The sequence below is a fragment of the Fundulus heteroclitus genome, chromosome 8 (genome assembly GCF_011125445.2).
Source record: "Fundulus heteroclitus isolate FHET01 chromosome 8, MU-UCD_Fhet_4.1, whole genome shotgun sequence".
Taxonomy (NCBI): domain Eukaryota; kingdom Metazoa; phylum Chordata; class Actinopteri; order Cyprinodontiformes; family Fundulidae; genus Fundulus; species Fundulus heteroclitus.
Window position 1 is genome coordinate 11,893,565 of NC_046368.1, and position 24,022 is coordinate 11,917,586.

The 24,022-nt window shown below is 38.3% G+C and overlaps 1 protein-coding gene across 1 annotated transcript in view; it reads left to right on the plus strand.

Annotated features, from left to right (window-relative positions):
• The window catches only part of cntfr (ciliary neurotrophic factor receptor), a gene marked incomplete at its 3' end in the record, with an annotated part of 321,955 nt that overhangs the window by 143,054 nt on the left and 154,879 nt on the right, over positions 1-24,022 (plus strand). The window contains 1 exon segment of the mRNA XM_036140103.1: positions 9,777-9,858. Coding sequence (XP_035995996.1) covers positions 9,777-9,858 — 82 coding nt within the window.

A 24,022-nucleotide genomic window follows, 5' to 3' on the forward strand; every position in this document is an offset into this window, starting at 1 on the left:
TTGTTTTTTTCCCTCTAAAAATTGGCTTTAAATTAATAGTCGCTTGCATTCTTCGTTTGTTTTTTGTTTGTTTTTTTTTTACCAAAAAATGCTATGTGGGATTATGCAGCTTCAGTGACTAACTTATTTATTTTTTTCATCATCTTTGAAGGTACCAATAAACTTAAGGTTGCTGCAACATAAAAAAAAATATATCTGACATGGCTGAATTATGGGTTATTTTATGGCGAAAGTGTTAAAACATTTTTAGATCAATAATATATGTCTGTGATTCGATGTTCAGCATGCATGATGTTCTCAATGTGAGCTGAAAGGCTGACATAAAAAATGGGAGAAAACTGTTCATAACTGGGGCGACTTTCCTGTCATTGCCTACAGGAAGGACAAACGTGTTTAAGAGGAAGGGTTTTAGTTACTACATGGAGCTCTCTAAAGAACAGGTGTCCTTTTTCAATGCAGCAAGATCATTTTTGAAGTAAAGGTACAACTCCTGGAGAGGAGGTTGAAGCTTTCTATTACTTTTCTAAATAATACAATTACAGCTTTTTCCCTGAAAGAACGTGAGCTTCTCCAGACTCTCTCCTTGTCCCAGACTAGGGTTTTCGGGTAAATGCCGCCATTTTAAGACTTTGTTGTAACTTATCAGCTCTGCTAGGAAACTTCTGCTTTTCAAGGGACTTATCCTCTCAAAGTTCCCTAACAAACCTATGTTGCTGGCATATTGCACGTCCCCCATCTCACACATACATACACACAATGAAGTGTTTCCTTTCTTTCTCCACAGCCCATTCCGACAGATGGGGAATAGTGTTCCTGTGATTTATTATATAAAACAGGCTGAGAGTAAGGTGTGATTTTATAGACTTTCATCATTCTCCGTGCTACCAGACGAGATGCTTTTTGGCTAAACAACCGACCTCCTCCGGCTAGGACCCAGCTGGATAATGCACCCCGGTCTCTCAGCGTCACATTCTTAGTAATTGCCTGTTCAATCCATAAATCTCAATCCAGCGCATTACTTAATAAAAAAGGTACCTTAAGAGCCAAATCATTTGTTTTGATTTTATGTTGTCGGGGGAACAGGGAACATTCTCCCGCATGATGGATGTCTTACTTAGAGACAAAAACTCCTCACATGCAGTTTCCTTCTGTTATCCTTGCAGACAATAATCAGGGTCCGATAGTTATCTTCTCTTGCAAGCAGCGGTTGATGTTCCTGAGGGTTCAACTTGCTACTTTTAGTGGACAGCGAAAAATCGCTGTTTATTACCCAAAGGATCAATCTTTTTATTTCACTGAAGAGGCATTGGTCATCCCATTTCTGTCAGATTACTGCGTTGTTATTGTGCAACATGTCCATAGAGGATGCCATTTTATCTATGCTTCCAAGGATTATTATAAACATAGTCATGGTGGTAAACTTACATTTAGTGTATGAAAAAAGTATTCATACCTATCTACGTTTTCACGCCATAACCATAACCTTCAGTGTATATCATTGAGATATTATTTGTAACGCAGGACAGCAGCACCTGATTAAGAAGTGGAAAAAAAAGAGAAGGTTTTCCAAATCTTTACAAATAAAAATATAAAATGTGTTCCACACACCCCACATTCTCTGTGAATACATGTGTAGGTTTTTACCAGATTTGCACTTTTAAATCCTGAACCTTTTGCCCATTCTTCTTTGCAGAATAGCTCCAACTCAGTCAGCGATTAAGGAAAGCATCAGCAATTTCTTGTTACAACTCTTAATTGGATTTTGGTTTTCTCCTTGACTAGGCCATGCTAACACATTAGCGTACCATTGTAGCTCGGGCTGCTTTAGGGTAGTTGTGTCACTGGCAGGCAGGTTTTTCACTGTCTTAAGTGGACACATCAGGTACATTATAATGCTAAACAGAAATCAGTTTCCATGTTCAACTATATTTTCCAAATATATAAATACTGATTGTCAGTGGAAAAAAAGAGTTTAGTAAGAGTAACATTTGGTTTGTTTTTGGGGTTTGAAAACAGTTTTTTATTATAATAATGTTTCCCTCTGATAATAGTAAACAATATAAGTGAATTACTCCTCCCTGCCTCTTAACAGGGTATCTTCTAGGAACACACTGTATGTAGCGTCATCCATGTTGCCATGGACTTTGACAGGTTTTCCTCTCTGACTTTGCATATTTTGGATGTAAGTCAAACGTAAAAATTTTGGACACATCTAACAATCTTCTATGTGTTTCTGTCGTATGCTAAACATGCTGTGGCAAAGTCCAAGTGAGACTTCTCATAGCTTTCTTTCAACAGTGGCTTTCTTGCAGTCCTCCATATAGCCCGCATTTGTAGACAGTACAGTCAATGGCAGCGATACAATCCATGTGCTACTTTTTAGCCATTCAACTTTTGAAAACCATGTATGGCTGTGTCACAGTCTTTGTTTTCTTTTTGTTTGATATATTTAAGTAGCCCAAAAATAAACTGACCCCTATTGCCAGCTACTGCACATCAATCTTTTTACCATTTTGGCCAAAATGATTGAGGGTAAAAAAAACAAAGTAAGTTAGGTGATTTAAAAAAAACAAAAACTCACTTTTATTTTTACACACAACCCAGCCTGCCTAGTGTATTTCCCTCCTGGCTTTCCAATTTAAATGCAAATGTTCCCAAATCGGGTTCCAAAAAAAAAAAAAAAAAATGCTCAGGCGAAATCATTTAATGCAGATGAATTATATATTTTAATTAAGCAGCCGAAAGAATCACGCCTATTCAGCCCTTTCCTCTCCAGTGAGAAATGAATAAATAAATATGGAATAAGAAAGTAGTGGAAGGGGGCTAAATGGAGGGTTTTGGATGGAAGAGATGGTTGAAAGAGGATGGAGGGAATGGATTGAGTTTGTGCGACTGCAGCACTAAGCACCTGTTTCCTGTCATTATGTGAGTGATCTGAAGCTGTCAGATTTCAAAAATGTATTGTTTTCTGATAGACGGGCTAAATACCCCAGGAGTTCCCAACACACACACACACACACACACACACACACACATACACAGATTATTATGCTCGCACACTTGCACCCAAAGAGTGCTAAACATGTGTAAACACACACACACACACACACACACACACACAAATACATACATAAGCACATACAGTGGGGGCTAACCAGCACTTAGAAAATGATGACCAGCATTGTGGATTGTGATTCCCTGACAAAGGATGCAATTTTAATTTCACCCCCGTCAGTCTCCTCAATATCTGTTCAGATGAAATACATATGAACTGCCAATCACTTGCAAATACAAACAGGCACCGAAATGCGCACACAGTCATGCAAACTCACATTAATATGCATGCAAGCTTTCAGTCACTATTTTCATCTTTCACAGGTGCATACAAACAAAGCAAAGTGCAAAACTATATACTGCCAGGGATCTCAAACTGTCAATTGGTGAGTGATGGGTAACAAAAAGAATAGCTATACGTACGTCTGTTGTCTTTTGCTTGTTGGGCTGGAGAGAAAGGAACTGTGGAAATAGGTTTACGAGGGAAACCTGGATATTCCTCTTCTAATGATACTCCCCAGCCTAATCTTGGAAATTTCAAGGTGCTCTAAGGCCAGAAAGAAAGTAAAGTCATTCAAGAATGATCTGTTGCCTGGAAAATTTGCAAAAGGAGACTCCCTTGAGGTGAAATCATCAGATGCCTGAACTGCCGAATGTGGAGGAAAAAGCGAAGGGATTCTGAGCTCCAGACGGATGATTTGTGAAGGAGTCATTGCAAAGGGCTTGCAGGATGGTTGAGCTTTGGCCTCCCAGACCCGGCTGAGCTCAGCTCAAAAGGCAACCAGAAACCATTATCACATGCCCCCTTCCTGCAGAAAGAAAAGGTTGTGATTGGGCGCCAGGCAAGGGTTGGAGTCTGTGTATGCTTAATTCTAGCATGATAATCTGGCTTTTCAGAAAAAGAACAGATAAATATATGATAACGCTCATTGTTTTTTATTTTTTGTATTTCAAAATACATAGTTTTTTCGTGTGCAACGTTTTTAGAAGGTAGTGATCTGTACAGCATTGTAGATCTCTGCAGCCCACCTTGCCCCAATTTCCAATAAAATATTAGAGGTACATACAACCAATCCTTGATTGCATCACTGAAGAATACATAGCCTTATTTAATACAAGACATATAAATAGACAGCTAAAGCTAACCATAGGTTTTTTCTGTATAGAAGTGAATCTGTAAGCACCTGGACCCAAGCACCTGTAGGTGTTTGTGAGAGTGCACTTGTGTATGTAAGGTTTATCCATGAGAAAAATGCTCAATAGTGATTGTGAGGAGCCAAAGACCCGACCCCCAGAGCGCCAAGGCAGACATCTAGGAAACCAGAACCCCAGGCGCCCGAGAGGAACCCCAGAACAAAAAGGCCCAAGAGGGAACTACACTGGGAAAGTTGCCACCACCACCCCAGGGAAGGGCTGAGAGGAGCCCCAGGAAATCCCCCAGTAGCCACAGTGCCAAAGCTCCCGCAAGCTGCGGAGATGAGCCCGTGGGCTCCGCTGGCAGCCAACTGTGCCAGAGGGGATCCAGCCATGGGCCCAGAGACCCAAGGCCCAGGGGCATCCCACTCCCGAGCGGGACCCCGTCAGAGCCACGGCGTCCAGGCCCTGCGAAGCAGCCGCCATGAGTGAGTCAGCACACACCAAGCACTCAGCCCCGGACACCGAGGACCACCAGCACACCAGTGGGTCTAGGCGCTGGCCAAGGGAGCTGGACGGGAGGAATGGGCTCCACACTGTGTGGAGACCTGAGATGTCCCAGGAGAGGGGGCAGTCCAAAACCCTACCTGACAAAAAGACAAACAGAAAATCTCGCTCAGTTTTGTGGTCATTAATATCCCCAATGGTAACAAAGGACTAGTGTGTTGGCCTGCCCAGGTCTGCTTTTTAACAGACATGATTGTCAGCAAATTGCTGTTTAGACCAGTGCCCAGGATGAAGTCAATGATCTCAAACTCCTTTATTGGCAGGAAATATTGATTATGTTAGTCTTGACAAGGTGGTTGGGATTGGTGAGAGGCACCCCATTCTAGCGGTTTTCTAAAGTAAATACTTTAATACGGTTTTTAACTCCAACCTTGAGCTGGAAAACCAAATTTGCAGCATTTGTTTGCATTGCAGTCAATGGCCGCAAAAATTCCCTTTGAGGGCCGCAAGTGGTCTCTGGGCCATACATGGACACCCCTGCTTTAGATATTTAGAGTTTTTCTCTTCAAGCCCATTGCAATTAGTAATTCATGAAAAACCGAATGGGTTTGTAATAGCTCCTTTTGAGCTTCTGAACATAAAAGCTTTCTTATGTTCCTAAACTTCAACCCACAGTGCTTGAAGTTATGTATTATTTTTTTCCCTCTTCGCGAGATACTTAAACATGTTGTTGGGAGTTTCACGTTTCGCTTTAACACAGAGAGACAGAATTAGTGAAGGATATGAGAGAGAGAGAGAGAGAGAGAGAGAGAGAGAGAGAGAGAGAGAGAGAGAGAGTAAAAAAACTAGACATAATTTTGAAAAAAAAAAAGTTTGTAGCTGAAGCCAAACAAAGAGTGTGAAGTAATGGAATATGACAGATGTTTGTATCAGCTGGAGCTTCGTCTCAAAAGAACAAGGAAATTCACTTCCTTTCTTTGGCTCTATTTAAAGTGCTCACTCTCTTCTTAACGCACACACCTTACTCACTGAAAATCTCAGTAGCAGGCAGACCCGTAGACAACCTTTGTGTCTATGAGAGCCAACTATTTCTTCTTGCTGAACAGAGGAGAGAGACAGAGGAACAGCCAAGGGACGGTAGATGAGATCGAGAGTCGAGGGAAAAGACACAATTTCAAGGGAAGATTTGGGTTCAAGTCCCTTTGTTGGCAGGACTTCATGCAGCTCAGCTGTACTTGGAAATAGTCAGGAATTCCAAGGAGCTCCAGCACTGTAGTTCTATTGTTTTTATTCCTAACGTCTTACAATAGAGGAAAGCCGACGTCTGAATATAAATGCTTATTTTCAAACAAGGAAATTAATTCCACCTTGGAGAGGCTTGCATGACTATTTCTCTAAGGACTATAGCCTTGTGCCCACTTTTCTTTGCAAAATATCTGAAGCTCAATCAGGTTGGATGGAGAATTTTGTGAACAGCAACTGTTCAAATTTTATCAAAGATTCTGTGTTTAAAGCTATGGTTGGTAATCCTGTTCAGAAACTCTTTTTTTTAAACAGGGTAAAATCACCCTTCCATCCTGAAAGTAGTCAATACATTATGTATTCAGAAAAAGAAGGTTAAAAATTTTTATCTCTGTGGGAGCATCAGGCCTGGTCAGGGATCGGTCAGAGGACTGGTCTTGTCCACAACCCCTCTGTCCCTTAGGTTCCGGGGGTATCACCTTATCTATTGGTTGTCCCACATGTCCATCATTCTGACACGCAGATGCAACACCAATGTGGGTGTACGTTCCTTTTTAATTTCTACTTACTGGCTGCGCATGTGCACTTCTAGTGTTTATGTATTTGGCTAGCTTAGTGGTTAGCTTCGGTGTTAGATGTTCATTGTAGCTTCACTGCTCTCACCGTATACTTTGAACATGGCTGGGAGTCGCAAGAAGCAAACTGCGTCCAAGCTTACGAGACAAAGAGGAAGGCCTCAGTAGAAAGAAATAAGACTAGGGTGGATTTGGGAGATTTTTTTTTTTATGCAATCCCCTGAGGAGCAGAAGTGCAGGTCTCACGCATGCGCAGTTATTCAAGAAAGGGACTTGGGGAAACTTCAGGAAAAATCTCAGACTTTACATTTAATGCAGAGTCTTATGACCCTTCCAACATATGAATATGCTTTGGTACAGAACTTTTAAGTTAGGGCTCTAGTTGAAGAGGCGCAGCTAGAAAGTGCCCCACAGGTTAGTTGCAGCCTCCAACAGGTTTTATTCCAAGATTGCCCTGAGTTTAGCTCCCTCCATCTTGCCATAAAATCTGACCATCTTTCCTGCTCCTGTTGGTGTCATTAACTCAATCAGCATTGTGCTGCCACACCATATTTCACAGTGGGGATGGTGTGTTCAGGGTGATGTGCAGTGTTAGTTTTCAGCCACATACAGTGTTTAGCATGAAGGGCAAAACAGTTCAACTGTGCTGTTATCTCACTTGAAAACCTTTCTCTCATATGTGTCCCCCCTTCATTGCTTGTAGGCAGTTGCAAACGCATTCTCTCATAAATTTCTTTCAACGACAACTTTCTTTTTCCATGTGGTTCTGCAGACATATTTTCCTACCTGAGCTGTGGATCTTTGCAGCTCCTCTAGAGCTTCTTAGCTGCATTTCTGGTTAACACTTGTCTTGCCTGGCTCAGCTTGTCAGCTTAGGTTGCTGCTCACATCTAGGTAGATTTTGAGTTATGCCATACTCTTGTTGATATTGGATGAAGAGTTGAACTGTGAGCTGTCAAAAGCCTAGAATATTGTTTCTTCTGTTACTTTATCCCTGATATGTTTGTTGTGTTGCAGTTGTTCATTAATGCCCTCTTCCAAACGTCCAAGGCCTTCCCAGAAGTCCTGTATTTATGCAAAGACACACATGATTCTGTTTGTTAATTAGTGTTCTTTGATTTATTAACTTTATTGAGTTAATTCAGAAAGCAGCTAGTTTCAGAGAATATAATTTTAGAGGTGTCAGAGTAAAGGGTGCTAGCTTCAAATTCAACATTTATTTGTGAACAGCCTTTAAAGGCATGCATTATTTTTCTTCCAATTAACAGTTATTTACAATTTACATTTTGTCTACCACATAAAATCCAAATGAAATACAATGAAACTTTTTATTGTAATGTGACCAAAACGTGAAAAAGCTAAGATGCACAAATAATTTTACACTGTAAGTGAAAGTAAAAGTGGTCACTGACGAGAAGATGGGACATAAATGTTTGGCTCAACCGGAATATGAAGAATTACTCAAATCGCATCCAAGGGCCACCAATAAAGAAACCCTAGATATCACACAGAATAAAATTTTACCCAGTGTATAAAAATATTGGCAGAAAAATATGGTCAAATTAATAGTCTGGTCAATATAACTGGTATATTTCTAAGAATTTTTTTTTTAGGTGATTTATTAGTGGTATGTAATTGCTGGATGAGGAGCTTATTTAAAACTCTTCACACGTGGTTTTCACTGTTACTCACCCAATAAATCAGCCTGTGAGAACATTTATATGAAACAAATACAACAAAGTTCAAATAATGAAAAAATAAATTAAGTTATTGGACTCTTTTCTTGCGGGGGGTCATTCAAATAACAATTGAAATGTATCCCAATGATAAGCTCATATGGAAAGAATTGCTATTTATTGTAGTGATAGGACACACAGGACTTTCAAACCACTGCATTTTCCAATGTGATAAGACAAAGAGGACTAATTACACTGAACATTTACATGATTTTGTAATGTCTATATGGTGTTAAAATCCTAAATATCTCCCTCTTTTCTCAACGTTTTACTTATACATTTTGCACCTCTAGTACTTACTTATGTGTTGCTTTTTTGTCTCAACCTTCTTCCTTTTGTACCCATGAACATGCACTTTATTACCCATACAGTTAACAATAGCTTTTGAGATTGTTTTTTATTGAAAGTTACATTTTTGAATGAATTATAGACTCAATGCATGCTCTTCTCAATGCATTTAAGATACAAGATATTAATGTTTCTGAATTCCCCAATGTGGGACAATAAATGCTATTTAATTATGCTCTTTTATTACTATTAATCAATGCACAAAAAGCTATGCAGGACCTTATGCTTGTTGATATAATTCACGGGTGACACATAAACAAATTTGCATACTGTGGGATAAGAGTAGATTGTTAAAAAGTACTTTAGATTATTGCTTGTCAAAGCTGGTATAAAACATTCCCTAGTGCTGAATGGACACATGGTCAGTAAAGAATCTCCATTGGCAGACATAGAGTAAGATGATTCCCAAGGAGCTATAAACTGAAAATATGCGGTGTAGTAAACAAATAGGTCTAGTGCAAGATCTTTGCTTGTCTTTTCTTGTTAACTTAAAGGTAGATTGGCAGATGGAACTTGGATTTCAGCAAAAAATAATTGCAAAAGCAAAAGGCCACCCATGCCCATATAGACAAAAAAATTACTTTCCTACCAAACTTTCTGATGGTAATTTCTACAATTTCCAAAGTGTCAGATTGATCCGCCCAAACTGTCCATTTTAGATCTTCTTTTACAGTTGATAATGAGCCAAATAGATAAATGTGGTATCTCACATTCATAATGTGAAGCAAATGATTCGCCATGAGTTGTTGTTTTATGCAGAAGCTGTATTTGTTTTTTTGTGCTATGCCTTTAAGAGCTTCTGCCCATAGCCCATCCCATTAAGGATGGACCCATTAGACTGATGAATGGAGTGAAAGCAAAAGAAAGAGAAAAGGAACGCACGTCCATAGCAAATAAATACAACGACTAATGTGAACAACTGCAGCGAACAAGTACAGAATGAAAATAAGATAACTTGATCAAAAAAATCAGGAGTAGACAAGAAAAGGGCACTTTATGCCATGTAATGAAGTGGAAGGAGATAGACAGTGCAAGATTCAGAGAAGGCAGGGAGTTACTATCTCTCCATCTCGTACATGGTGCTGCCTATTGGTCCGTCAGTCAGTCAAGACGACAGGAGCACACACACGCTCTCCTGCTCTCACACACGCTCCTGACTTTGCTGTGTGTGTGTTTACAGATGGCCAACCTTGTGACATCGTTGTGCTGTGTGGTTCTGGCCGCAGTGGTGGTAGCCTACGCTCAGAGACGCAGCCAGCTTGGTGAGTACGCATTTTATCATGTTTACAACACTAATCCACCTCCCTACCAAGCCTTACTCTCTGTAGCTGTATCTGTTTTTTTTTTTCAAAAAGTAAAATTGGTTTGAGATCAGATTTGGAAATAAGATTAGTGTTTTTCACTTCCTCTTAACTTGGTATACTTTCTTCTTTTTTGGCTGTTTTTTGTTTCATTGGTGCTTTGGTGTTTTCTGTGGTTCCCAAACCTTTCTCATTTTCTCCTATTTTCTTTCTCTTTTTCTGCAGCTGAAGATTTCCACTTTGTTTTTACATGATTCTAAAACAGACATGTAGCCAAGAGCAGCTTTACCAAGGTTATACCAAGGTTTTTAAAGAGTTAAAATTTTCTAATCTGCAAAAAAAAAAAAAAAAACTTTCATTGTGTCATTTCTACAGTTTCATTTAATTCCTTAATGACCTAGGAGAGAATCTACAGTAGTCACCAATGTCGTTCCAAGCTGTGTGAAATATAAAGTAAAACAGCATCCCCCACCTTTTGCTGCACACTGTCATTCACCTGGCTGAAAAAGCCTGCTATCCAAGAAAGAGAAATTGTGATGTATGGAAATATTTATAGTGACAAAAAAAAAATCATAATGGATCATGATTTGGTAACTAAATGAATACCACCCATCGCTCCAATTAGAATTGCAGGCTGTAGCTAAATAGTTAGCCCAACTATTAGCTTGCACAATAATGTTGCAACATTATTACAACTGGCGTAATCAATATGATACTTTGATTTTAGCAGCAGGAGGAATGATCGCACGATAGATTTTACTATTCAATTTTTGTTTAAATACTGTGATATTTTTACCAAACGTTATCATACCGTGAGAATCTCCTACAAGCCCATACGTATATGCATGCCATGCTTTCTTTGTGCACTTGCAGTTACTTTGCCATTTATTCTTTAACTTAGTGTTCCACTTTGTCTGATTCTGGATACCGACTGTACTTCTACTTTGTGACATTTTGCATCAGTGAGGTGCAATGATTTTTTTTTTTGGACTGCTTTAGATGAGTTGGCACTGACGCAGCATGTGTCTGTGCCAACTGGCCATGACCAGGATATTTTACAATCAAAGCTGGAACAAGATAATATGGTGGCTGCTCCTCTAAGAGGCTGTACAAAATGCAGGACTATGAACCTGACCAAGCCTTTAAAGGGTGTGATCCCAACAAATGATTCAGGCTGTCACTTGACTCTTAGTGAAGAGTGGCCTTGACTTATTAGCCTATGAGAATTGACTGTTTAGATCAGCTGACCCAAAGAAAGTCTCTCGGGATGTCAATAAGTCCACAGTGACGCACATCACTGTGTCACGAGGCTTTCACACAAACACAAAGACACACAGTGGAAATCGTAACAGCAATGTTGAATTTGTGAATTATTTGAAAGCACAGAAAAGGTAAATGGAGAAGGGGAATGAAAACAGAAACAGACAGACCAAGACAGAAAGTCAGCCAAAGCGGTAATTAATGCTTGAAGGCGAAGGTTGCTGGGTAATGATTTGAGAGAAACTGAGAGCAATCCCAAACATTTAGCTATGTGAGGAAGACAACAACACGTTGTGTTCTTTTTTAGAACCTAGTCACTTAACTTCACAATTAAAATTATTGACATGTTTTCAGGCATAAATTAAGTTAAATTAAAACAGACTAGGGGAAAATGGTGAGACTTGAGGAAGTGACACATGTAATCAGAGGGATAAGTGACAAACATCATCATAATCATCAAGCTTCATCTTTGCAAAAAAACTGATTGTGTATGTTTGGCAACTCTTAACTCTGCTACTTGAAATAAATTAAGGTGTAGATGCATATGAAACAAAATAACTGATGTATGCAGTTTTTTGCCGATTAATTTATAATGGCCAAAAAACCCAAACTGGGTTATTTGCAGGTATTATATTTTGTTCACAAAAAAAATCATATTTGGCTTTGTACACCATTTATTTATGCTTGATTTTCATTTTGACTTATCTGCTCCATGTCTTCTCATTAGGATGGTACCTAAATCAAACGAAAATTAATTCTCATTTTAATAGTCTAATAAGATCCTAAGGGTGTGTTTTAATGGGTTCCTTTTAGACTTCATGTAAATCGATGTATTCCATTTATGTTTGCCCTAGAAAAATGATTATTAATGATTTTTGCTTAGCCTGAAAGGAAACAGAAGAGTATAACTGAGAAAAAAAAACACTTTTAAGCTGTATGTATTGCTACAAGATAAATCAGATTAAAGCAAGACACATAGACACATGTTTTCAGTCTTTCAGATAACTAGAAAAGATGCTGAAAACACAAGTGGTCAGATGAGTATCAGCCAAATTAATTAGGTAGAAAGTCAAGGCATCAGTTTTACTGTTATTTGGGAGCATCCAACATGGCAAAGTGGCTGAATCATTTGGATTTTAGTGGTTTAGCTGTTATTATTGGGTCGTTGGTGGATTATTTGACTTGTAGTTGTGTCACTTCTATAGCCGTGGCAAGCATGTGTGATAGACATTGTGTATTAGATCTGTGGTGAGTCAGGCTATGGTATGAGTGGTACAACTTTGACTTGGTGGCAGCCAAGCTTATCTGTTTTTTAAAAATGTGCATGCCACAGTGTCAAATTTATAGCGAGATGATGCAGAAGAGTTATCTTCCTATTGCGTTGTCTTCCTATGCTATTGAAAATAAAAATAAATAGTTGCAACTTAACATTATCATCATGTCTAATTAAATTTGAAATTATGGGACAAAGCATATATAGCAGCAAACAAATACCGGATACTCCTTTAAAGTGTCAAAAACAGGATGATATCATATTTGAAGTTACGGTTAGTAACCATACCCCAGTCTCTTTTTTAACCCCCAAAAACTGGCTCACAATTTTGTGACTAATCAACCTCCATCTTAAAGAAGCCAGCGACTCTAACAATTTGGATTAGAGTGACATTTACAGGACCCATGCACTTTTTCCCCCTGTTGTGCACCCATTCATGCCATTTCTGATGCGCAAACACACATTTCCAGAATTTGCTTTTGCAAACAGAGTCATCATATAATGTCTGATTAACATAATTCCCCAGGGTTTGTCTCTCTCACGCCACCCAGAAGTGCTCACATAATGCAATTCATGTGCTCAAACACCTATTCATATTTCAGTTCAAGGAAGAGGCAGGGACCCTCTTGTTAGGCTAGGCTCCATCTGTAAAAATAAATAAATAAAAAATACTCAGAAAATAGAAAAGCATGCACTGTCTGTGAATGAACTTGTGTATGTCTGTGCTATGCAGAAGGCAGGAAGTCCATTTTACACTTTATCATTATTTACAGCAGTGGATCGTAGAACAACAAATAAGATTCTGTGATACGTTGCATCTGCAGAAAGAGTAATATAAGCAAAACAGCAAGTTTACAAAAGCTAATTTAAACTGAAGCTGCCTTTTTAAAAGGGTTAGACGAGCTAATGTTCTAGCTGGCATTTAAACTGAATTGAGTTTTCCATTTCCAGTGTCTAACACCACATGTCGGAAACATTTGTTGCAATAAGACGTATTTTCTTCAGCATTGAGACCCCTTAAGTATAAAACCAAGCATACTGGTCTTTAGGACTGCTTACTGAATATCTACTTAACTGCTGTTAGAAAATGTGTGTTGACAAAAAAAATTGGCTGAAGAATATTGGATGGAAATCCAAGCGCCTCAAACGGCAGTCTCTCAATAAAACATTACTGGAACAACACAGGGAAAGGAAAATAATTGAAAGGCAAAAACTCATCCAGCAAAAGGGAGGCAGGCTCTGAGGTAAGGCCAATTAAGCTATATTAAATATTCCTCGTACAAAAACAGACATGGAGATGTTCTGAAGGGGAGAGGAAAATATTTTGTGGATGGAAAAGACATAAAAGCACAAAGTCTGGTTTACAGGGCAAGATTTTAAAATAGTCGGCCGATTTTCAAAGGCTGAGAAACATCACGCGTTACGATAAAAAAACAAACAGGTTTGCTTGTGCAGTGTGTGTGGTGTCTGGTCAGTTGGCAAGCACAATACAACACACGCAAACAGATTTTACTCAGGATCATTCAGATGTCAGACAGGAAATCCTACGAAACCTCTCAAACATGAGTTTTCAATTAAATAAACATGTATGACGAGGAAGAACAATGGCGATAATTCGTGGACTAACTTTAACAGCAAAAAAAAATAAATAACGGAAAGAAAAGGTGTTGGTTAAAGGAGTGGAGACAGTGCAAATGTGGGGCTCTGCGTTTGTTGCACTAGTTTGTTGGAGGCGAGCTGTGTGATTTTTGTGTGTGTTTTTTTTTTTTTTCATCTCAGTGTTTCCATCACCTCGCTTTCTGATTGGCTGCACATCACATTCAATAGGCTGCCTGCTTGTTTGTCTTCGGGTAACAACACGCACGCTAGGATATTGGGGCAAGATAATCCATCATGTTGAATATCCCCAATTTGAGGTCAGAGCAGTCCCGCCGTTCTACTGGGCGGACAAGTTCACTCTTAACACACCACAAACGGGAGGAATATCTCTTTAGATTATTATAAGAGTCACGTCGAGAATGGGGCTCGTCAGAAAGGGAAGATTGGGGCAAAAATCGAGCTAAAAATCTTGACTCTTTGAACCAACCTTAAGATAGATACTAGTTATAACTGATAAAAAGAACTAATCACATGAAGAAAAGAGATCTTAACTTACCCTGAATACAGAGAGAGCAGATTCCTGATGACAATCAGTCTCTGAAAGTTATTTGCAAACGCAGATGAGGGGGGAGGGGGGGGGTACACAATGAATAACACAATTACCTCACTTAGACACAATGGTAACCCAATGCAAAAACAAAGCACCCATTTTATTTATTTATCTCTCACTGTAAACAAGAACTCAACAGTCTTGGTTCCGGATTTGCTGCTTTGCAGTTGGTGCTGAACTTTTACCGTCTCAGTTGTCAAGGCTGGGAGAAATAGAAAACAAGAAGGAAAAAAAAAAACAACTAGAAAAAGGAAAACTTCTGTCAAGGATCAAGAACATAATTTTTATTCAAAAGTATTAAAGTGACAGCAAGATGTTTTGCTGGTGAAGCAGAAGTTCAACTCATTTATTGGCGGTGTGGTCTAACAATGACCTTTTCTAATTAAGGATATTAATACATTTATGTTGTGTTGTCTATATAAACTACTGGACACTAACTTGTAAGATGTTCAAACGTGTAACCCAAATGTATAATCTTCAGGTCCTAATAATCTTACCGCAAATGGCAATGCTAGTGTCCACATGGCTGTTTGGAATTATTTAATTTTTCCCCTTTAGTCTAAATGTGGCAACACTATTATTGTGGTGTCTAGTAGTGATGTCCCTATCAGAGTTTTTTTCTATTTTAATAAAAAAAAAAAAATCCTGATCTGAGTCATTTAAGGTTATGTATTTCCCAATATCAATTTCACATTGATACCTACTAGAATATTATTTAAAAGTCTATAAGATCACAAACAAGTGCCTGAAAAATCAATAGATTAAAAATGCACTGATGGTATGTTAGCTTGAGCGTGTCCTGCTTTTTTCACCCTTGACATACCAATCAAAAAGTCCTGTGATTCGCACTGTCCTATTTAGAGCTTTGCTGTTTTCTCAAGTTAAAAAATAATCAAATTTTTAAAAAATAAAAATCCCTTTATACTGTAGTACCACAGAGGAAGAAAATATGTCTCTGTGTTGGACTCATCCCTTAGGGAGCAGTGTGCTGCTCCCTAAGGGATGAGGGGCGCACAGGGAGCATTCTGTGGTCAAAGATCTTACTCATGGATCCAGAGTGACAGACTGAGTTTTGAACCAACAACCTTTGCGGACTATTAAATGCCCAGCTCCCTAACCACTAGGCCGCCACTCCCACAGTAATATCTCCATGGTATTGTGTGAATTTTTCCGTTTTTGTTGTCACGTTTAAAGTACTTAAATTTGCTTATATTTTGATAATTATTTGCATTTACAAACAGTCCAATCCTGAAATACTGTGAATACCTCCAAAACACTGATAAGCAGCTTGAAATTAAAATTGCCCAGCTATGAGGAGACGTTTGGATGATTGAAGGGGTCATTAAACAGTTGATGCCTGAACGTCTCCGGTTCTCCTAGATTACATTTTCCCAATGGTGATAAAGTCAATCATATGCCATTTAAAGTGAATCTCCACATGCAGTGAGAACCTGAATATTGAAATCAAGCCTAGAAGATGACACTATTTGTCTTTTTTTTTTATTTTCCCTCCTATATGAGGTTTTCTGTGGCTCCTTATTATACCTTTGATTCCTTTCTCGTTTGGCGTATTTTTCTGTTTTGTTTTAAACCCGGTCTTTTGAGTTGCCTCTTTCTTGGCATCCCTTGATTTCTGAGCTGATTGTATGTGACTGCGGTGACATCATGCTGTTGACTTAGAGGGCATGTTATTTATGGGACTCCATATCCTGATTGAAAGGTGAAAATTTCCGCTTCTAATGATTCTCTTCATCTCACTCCCCCTCTTAGTGTTTATAAGCCTTCATATCCCACCCTTCAACACTCACTGACGTCATACTCCATTCTCGTTCCCTTTCCTGCACATTATCTCTCCTTCTCACTGTCTTACCTCTTAATCCAGGCATCAAGCTATTTAAAGAAGATCTACCACCCATTATACCATTTCCTCTTTCTCCACTGTTACTGAAAGATTTGGTGTACTATATTTCTACCTCTCTTCCGTCTCACACTAATTTCTACCAACAAAAGAGTGAACAGATAATAGAGGAAAAGCTCAGGAAACCCAAAGCCAGAGGGACTGAGAGTAAATGAGAGACAGCAGGAAAGTAAAAGGTTAACTCCCCAACTAATTCCCTGGTATTACAGCTGTCATAGCTGTATTTATTTATTCAGCATTCAACACACGCTAGTATGACTCCTCAACATGCCTGGGCGTATGCTTTGCTACGGAGACCTATTTATCCATTCCTGTGAATGGATGGTGTAAATTGTTTAAATCAAATTAATCCTTGCAATCTTGTAACCGACCCCTATCATCCATGACAGCTGAGTCTAATTTAATTTGTGCGCTGAGGCTCATATAGATGAAATTAGCATTGATACATAACTATTTGAGAGCAAGCTGTCAGATGGAAAACATACACCGTCATATCTACTTTTTGGAAACATCTTTTTTTTTTTAGGTGATTCATTTATACATAATTAGATACATGCATTTTCAACTTTGATATATGAAAAAAAAAATCACCAAAAAAACATGGGCATATAGGACACTATGGTTAGGGTGTAAACCTTCTGTAAAACATGCTGTGATTTGTGTACCTCTTCAGAAATCACAACAAAAGACAATTCCAGACAGCTAAAAGTAATCAATTATTCATGAGATTTAACTTCTCTCTGATGTGTCATTAGAGAAAACAGACAGCAGGAGGAAACAAGTAAAGAAGCATAAAAAAAAATCATGTGTTTGTGTTCAGGCCTTGTACTGTTTATGTTGTGGGGGAACAACTATCGTTCTCATTATCCAGAGTAGCACTCAATGTAATCAGTGCTCTCTGTTTGGCAGGCAGTTTGCAATAAATTCAACATGGAGCTCATCCGGTTGATTGACTGACAGTGTTGGCAGATGCATTAAATTCTGACTGACTCCGAGACTGGCAGGCAGGCTTAGTGAAGTGATACTGATCCTATTTTGTTGTGGTTATGGAATGAGAAATAGTAAGCACTAACCCTGGATAAGATATAAAGAAATTTACTGCAATTATTTAATTAATTTAAGAATATTTGTTTCTATGAATTTACATATATTTCATTTAAAATGTGATGAATTTAGACGCTCAACCATCAAAAAAAATTATCCTTTGAGTATATGCATATGTTCTGTTTACATACTCAAGTTGAATTAGCATGATTATGGAAGCAAAGGTTACATGCTTCTGGGTATATAAATATGCAGTGGGGAGTTGGTGGTAGGTGTATCATAAGACGTTAGATCACATAATCTTGGGCTTTGCAATGCCTGATAAAATCTAATTAAAGCCAGTAAGAGAGTCATGGTAATTTCAGAAATTTCAGTAGACACTGAACAGAATCCAGCAGGAGCATAATCAAGCACTACCTGGGGGTGACCATGCAACTATAAGTGTAATCCATTTATTTGAGTAGAAAGAAATAACACGTTTGCCTCATAGCAAGGATGGCCTGCTTATCTATATTACCATTTTTTATATGAGTGAATAGGCTTACAGGGGGCATTGCATAGACCTGGGGTCAGCAACCTTTAAATCCCTTGCTTCAGCTAAATAACCGTGTTCTGCATCGCCATTATTCAGTTTGTCCTGCACATATCCATTACTGCATGGTTTGGCTCATCTCCAAAACAGGACAGGTCCAGACTGCAAAAAAAACAAACAAAAAAAAAACATTTAGATCTGCAAAGAGGATTATTGGGGATGACCTTTCCTTCATCCAGGACTTGTACAGGTCTTCGGTCAGCGAAAGCACAGCTAACATATCATCAGACCCCACACATCTTGGACACAAATGGTTTAGACTATTGCTTTTAGGCCGGCCAACGATAGTTTTTGTTTGGCTATGAGTAACTATCAACAACTTCCAAAGGCAATTATTAAGAAGGATAGAAATTTTTATCAAAATTACCAAGTCAGGGCATAACCTAACTATCAGGAATTATTACCCAAACAGCTCTCAGTCTCTGTCAGTTGTTGATTTTTGAATACCCACTTAATGAGGTTTGGTATTATAGAACAATAGATGAAGTGAATTTTTGTTTGGTTGTGTCGTCCTGTTTTCGCCCTGTTTCCGTGCCTGTTTCTGCTCTTCTGTTTTGGTTCCCTTGTGGATTCAGAAAGTTACTGCCATTAAATATCACTGTTTTCCACATGTGCTTGCTGTCGTCTGATTGCCGCTTTGGTTTTTCTCCGCAAATCGTGACAGGAAAACTAATAAGCTACAGAAAAAAAAAGAATAAAACTAAAACCAATAACCAACAAAACAATGTCACAGTTCCATGTGAGTATGCACATCTAGGAAGCAAGGTTTGACCTTAGCAACCTTAGCAAAGCTTTAGCTTTAGAATTAACAACTGGGATCACGGAAATGCAGTTTTGTATCATATACAGATACAGATTACTTGATTGCCTTACTATATCTTTACCTAAAAAAAACTTTTTTATGATGCACTAAACAAGTGTCTCAAACTATATAACAGGTTTATAGAGCCGGTTACATATTTGGAGACAAGGTAGTTCTTTGTCATATGCATATGATGTACATTGATGGAACAATAAATGTACAATATATTGTTCAATACTAATAGCAATGCTTTTTGTTAAACGTTCCTTGTTTATTACAGACTCAAATTATATATTTTTCTAATCCTTAATAAATAAATAAATCAAAACCTTCATGAGATTATTTAATATCTGCAGTGGTTTGTTGTGAAGCTTTGTGTTCAGACATTGATCCTGCCACTTCTTTGACATTTTCCACACACACAGATTTAAACAAAGGAGACTCATATGTTAATTTGTTTAGTGTAGGGCATGGACACTTCTATTTTTACCAGGCTTTTTCCTTGTTAAAAAGGATTTGTCCTCAAGTTATTTTTGTTGTAATTCAGAGCTGCCAAAATTAAATATGGATAAAATGAACTTCCTGGAAATGGATTCTTAATGCAATTTGACATTGGAACACTATCCAAGAAAACTGAAAAAAAGTATCCACTATGTCAATTAGTTTCCATTCTCTTTGCTTAATAAGTGTCGGACACCAGAATTATCAGTGATAGATGGGGTGGGGGGGCAGATGTGAGAAACAAATGACAAATGTCTGTAAAAACCAGTATTTTTTTGAGAGTTCAGCAATTTCTCCACAATAGATTCAGGATTCCCGACTATCTGATAAAATCTTTTGAGTAATGGACCTTTTCCAACCAATCGCAGTGTTTTACGTCAAGATATGGCATCTCGGAATCTTACTGTCTGAGTGTTTGTGTCTGTGTTTGTGCTCTGTCTGATCAAGTGTCTGCGTGTGTGCTTCTGTTGTTGGGTAACTGTTTTAACTCATCAATCTTTAAGGAGGGATTCCCAGTAAAGCTTCCATCAAGGGTCACTCTAGCTCTGTTTTAGTTTCTCTTTATTTAGATTTTGAAGTGCTGGCACATATGTTAGGTACATATCATATTGCTTGCAGCCTGACAAACCAAAAGATCACATGATGATTGGTAGAGTATAAGATACATCCAAAATTAACACTGTAGCATCATTTAAAGTCGCATATGTTATTACTTGAATGAAGTAAAACTGCAACAGAGCATCAAATTAACTTTTAACACTATTTGAAAACACTAGATTTTCTTTCTAAACACATAATGACCGGTTTTACTATCACAGAACATGTAAACATACTAAACTGCTATTTTTTGTAAATAGCAGAACAAGAGACAATATTTCTGATATTAATTTGGTACTTGTATAAGCATTTTAAAAATGTGATTTTTTTTTTTTTCAATAGGCCATACAAGGTATACAAGTTGTGCACGGATAGCAAGATGCTTCAAGGATATCTTAAAGTAGGCTAATTAATCTGTATTTGTAGAAAAAAAATAAATGGTAATTATTTCAGTTGAACTCCTTGCATGAAAGGATATTTATGGTCCCATGGTGTCCTAGTAAATGGACTGATTTTATTTAGCACCTTTCTGGTCATACCGAACACTCAGTCATATTCTCATGGTAGGGGTAAAGCCTCTTGCCCAGTGGCACACCGACAAGTGGACACGTGTGCAGGAGGAAGCTGGAATCAAACCCACTTTTCGATTTTGGGACAACTACTCTTCCCATTGAGCCACGGTTGCCAGTGTAACACGGTGGCAGTTTAGCTCTTAATGATGAGAGCAGAATTTGAAGGCAGGGATGTTCAGATCTAGCCTCGTGAGACCATTCTGATCTCGCGAGCTTTCAAGGTTTCACTCGCAGATCAGTCTGGCTACTCTCCGTTAAAGAAAATTTGATGAAGCATGTTGACGAGTACGTCATATGCTTCGTTGATCTGATTGGTTTATTTGGCTTGTCTATCACCAACATAGGCCAATCAGCTAACCAGTATTTTCGCCCCTTCCCAAAATTACTTCAACGGAAGGTTTCCAGATGGATATGCGAAGCAAATCTATCTGGCGGCGTCAGGTTAGTTTAGATCCACATGTGGTCGACTCGCATGTACAAATGCATCTTTTTACTCTAGCCATTATCTCCTAAACAGTGATGCCTATTTAATTTAGCTTTAAAGATCTGCTAAACACCTTGCTTTTAGAGACCCAGAAGTCTATAGGTATTTTAGATGTCATATTGACATCTTTAAAACTCAAAACTGCACAATGAGCAAGTATTGATATGGGTAGTGGGTACAGTAATGTACTCATGCCAGACAATTATATTCTCATACAATGTCCCACGAAAATCTAAATTAATGTGTCCCAGATCATTTATCATACTTTTGAAATTACCACTAAATATACCTAGTAATATATTTTTTATAGTTTATTAATAAGTAATTTATTATCTCGCTTCTTCACTTTTATACTGCACTAAACCTCGAGTTGAATCTGTGACATGGATTTTCTGAACGCAAACTGGCTGCTTTGTGTTTTAATAGCAAACAAAAACAAATGGCTGTGTATATTAAACCACCTGCAGCATCAGAGTTTTTATTAATGCTGATAATGCATTTTATTGGCTGTCTCAAAGTGCCAATTGTTAGAATTCTGCTATTGTGTGTACCTAGTAAATTGTGATTAATATATGAGATGCAGCTTATGTACAGTGGCTCCAGATAAAGTATGTCTTTAAATAAGGTTTAAAAAAAGCTTTATACACTCAGTGAGGACACTTTGGCAGAGTCATCACTGGAAATGAAAGAGCTTGCTGTAATTTCAAAGAAATACACTTAACAAATCAATTTATCTAGTCATTAAAAAGGGGCTTCTCATTCCTAGATTGCCAAAAAGCCCCCTAATATTGAATTGAGAGACCATTTGAGAGACATATTTTCTTTTTCGAAAGCAATTTTGTTGATTCCAACCCATTAAATCCAAACTTGCGTACCCCTGTGCCATTACAAATCACAGAGCCCCCTCTGGTCCCCAATTTCTCCTGATGGACTGTTCAATAAGTTAATGCTGCCAGGAACCTAATGTTATTCCAGCCGGTTTGAGTAGAGTTTTGGCTAATGTTGTTTTGCAATAAAACTTTTTTTCCAAGACATTGGAAGTGAGTTTCAAGGCCATCAAACCGAGTTCTGGACTCTGTGTGACTTCAGTATATGCACAGTTAATCTGATCTGTTGCAGACAAACAGACCTCCAACGTATCACATAGTTAGGAGAGAAGATATCAAGGCAGCAGGGATTTGTGATATGGCTTCTACATCTCCAACCGCGGCCCTTTTTTTAAGTGGCCTCAAAGTTTTGGTTGGTTGGTGGTATTCAATGGAGATGTATATATTTGACATAGATTCAACAAGGTGTCATAAACATTCAGTTGAGATTTGGGCTTACGTTACCATGGTTGCATCATGCAATTGTGGCAACATATTCAGCTGCACATCCATTACATTTCTTTACACATAAAATATTCTCTATTGTTCATGCAACCAGTTTTGATGCATACGGTGTAAAGACTGTAGTCACAGTTATGGTCAGCTCAGGTGCCTGCTGCATTTAAATGACGCACATTTGGTTCCATGTTTGTAATCACTTAAATACCCTCTTAGCCCATTCTGATGCACAGCTTGAACTTTAGCGAGATATTTTTTGCACAGCTAGACATCATAATACTCTCGCCATGTGATAGGTTGGATTTGCTTTTTGAAATTTAACCGGTATATCTAATAACGTGGTGGATAAGACACTTAAATCAAGCATAGGGAGAATTAATATAGGACAAAATATATAAAAGGATGTACATGGGAGGGGAATGAAAACAACATGCTAAAAGCCATGACAGAAAGAGGAGAAGAAGGCAGATAAGTCAAAGGTAATCTTTAACCACAAGCTGAAAAGCTTCAGCTGCTTCAAGTAGTAACCACTGATCAGGCCTGAAATCTGACTATAGTGATGGACTCTGACCTGAACCTCCAAAAACATCTAAAGACAGTTACAAGGTAGGCATTTTATTACCTGAAGAACATTTCCAGGATTAAGGGACCAATCTTTCAGCAGCATCTTGAAAGATGAATCCATGCTTTTATTTTAGTGAAATTGATTACTGCAATGGTATTCTCACAGCTGCGCCTAAATAGTCGATCAGACAGCTGCAGCTGATCCAGAACGCTGCTGCCCGCTTCCTCACTAAGACTAAGAAAGTAGAGCACATCACCCCAGTTCTAAAATCCTTACACTGGCTCCCTGTATCTCAGAGAATAGACTTTAAAATACTTCTGTTAGTCTATAAATCCCTGAATGGCTCAGCACCTACATACATCACAGACTTGTTATCAGTACATCAACTCTTCAGACCACTCAGGTCTTCTGGCTCAAGTCTACTCTGCAGAACCAGAACCAGAACCAGACACGGAGAAGCAGCATTTAGTTCCTATGCTCTATTTGTCTGGAACCAACTCCCAGAAGACTGTAAAAGGGCTGAAACCCTGAGTTATCTTACTCTTAAATCAAGATTAATAACCTATGTGTTGCCTCAAAATGTTAATTTTGAAGTTTGTAGTACAACTTGTCTTATACTGTATCTGACCTGCTGCTACTATTCTAATGCAATGTGCTTTCCTCTGTAATGTTTTCCCTCTGTCTCTGTAATGTTTCTCTTTCTTCTGTTTTTTTTCTTTTTGTTGTCCTTCTGTTTTCTTCATGTACAGCACTTTGAATTATCTTGTTACTGAAAAAATGCTTTATAAATAAACTTGCCTTGACTTAAGCTATTTCTTTAAACTTGCACAATCACAAATGAACCCCTGAGACAGTTTTAATGTGCTCCACGGTGCTTTGTAAAGCAGCTTTTCGTCTTTCGATACCATATAGATATTTTGCCTATTGTCATGTGTCCTTTCAGACTAGATCTCATCACTAAAGCAAAGCTTTAGGATGTAAGA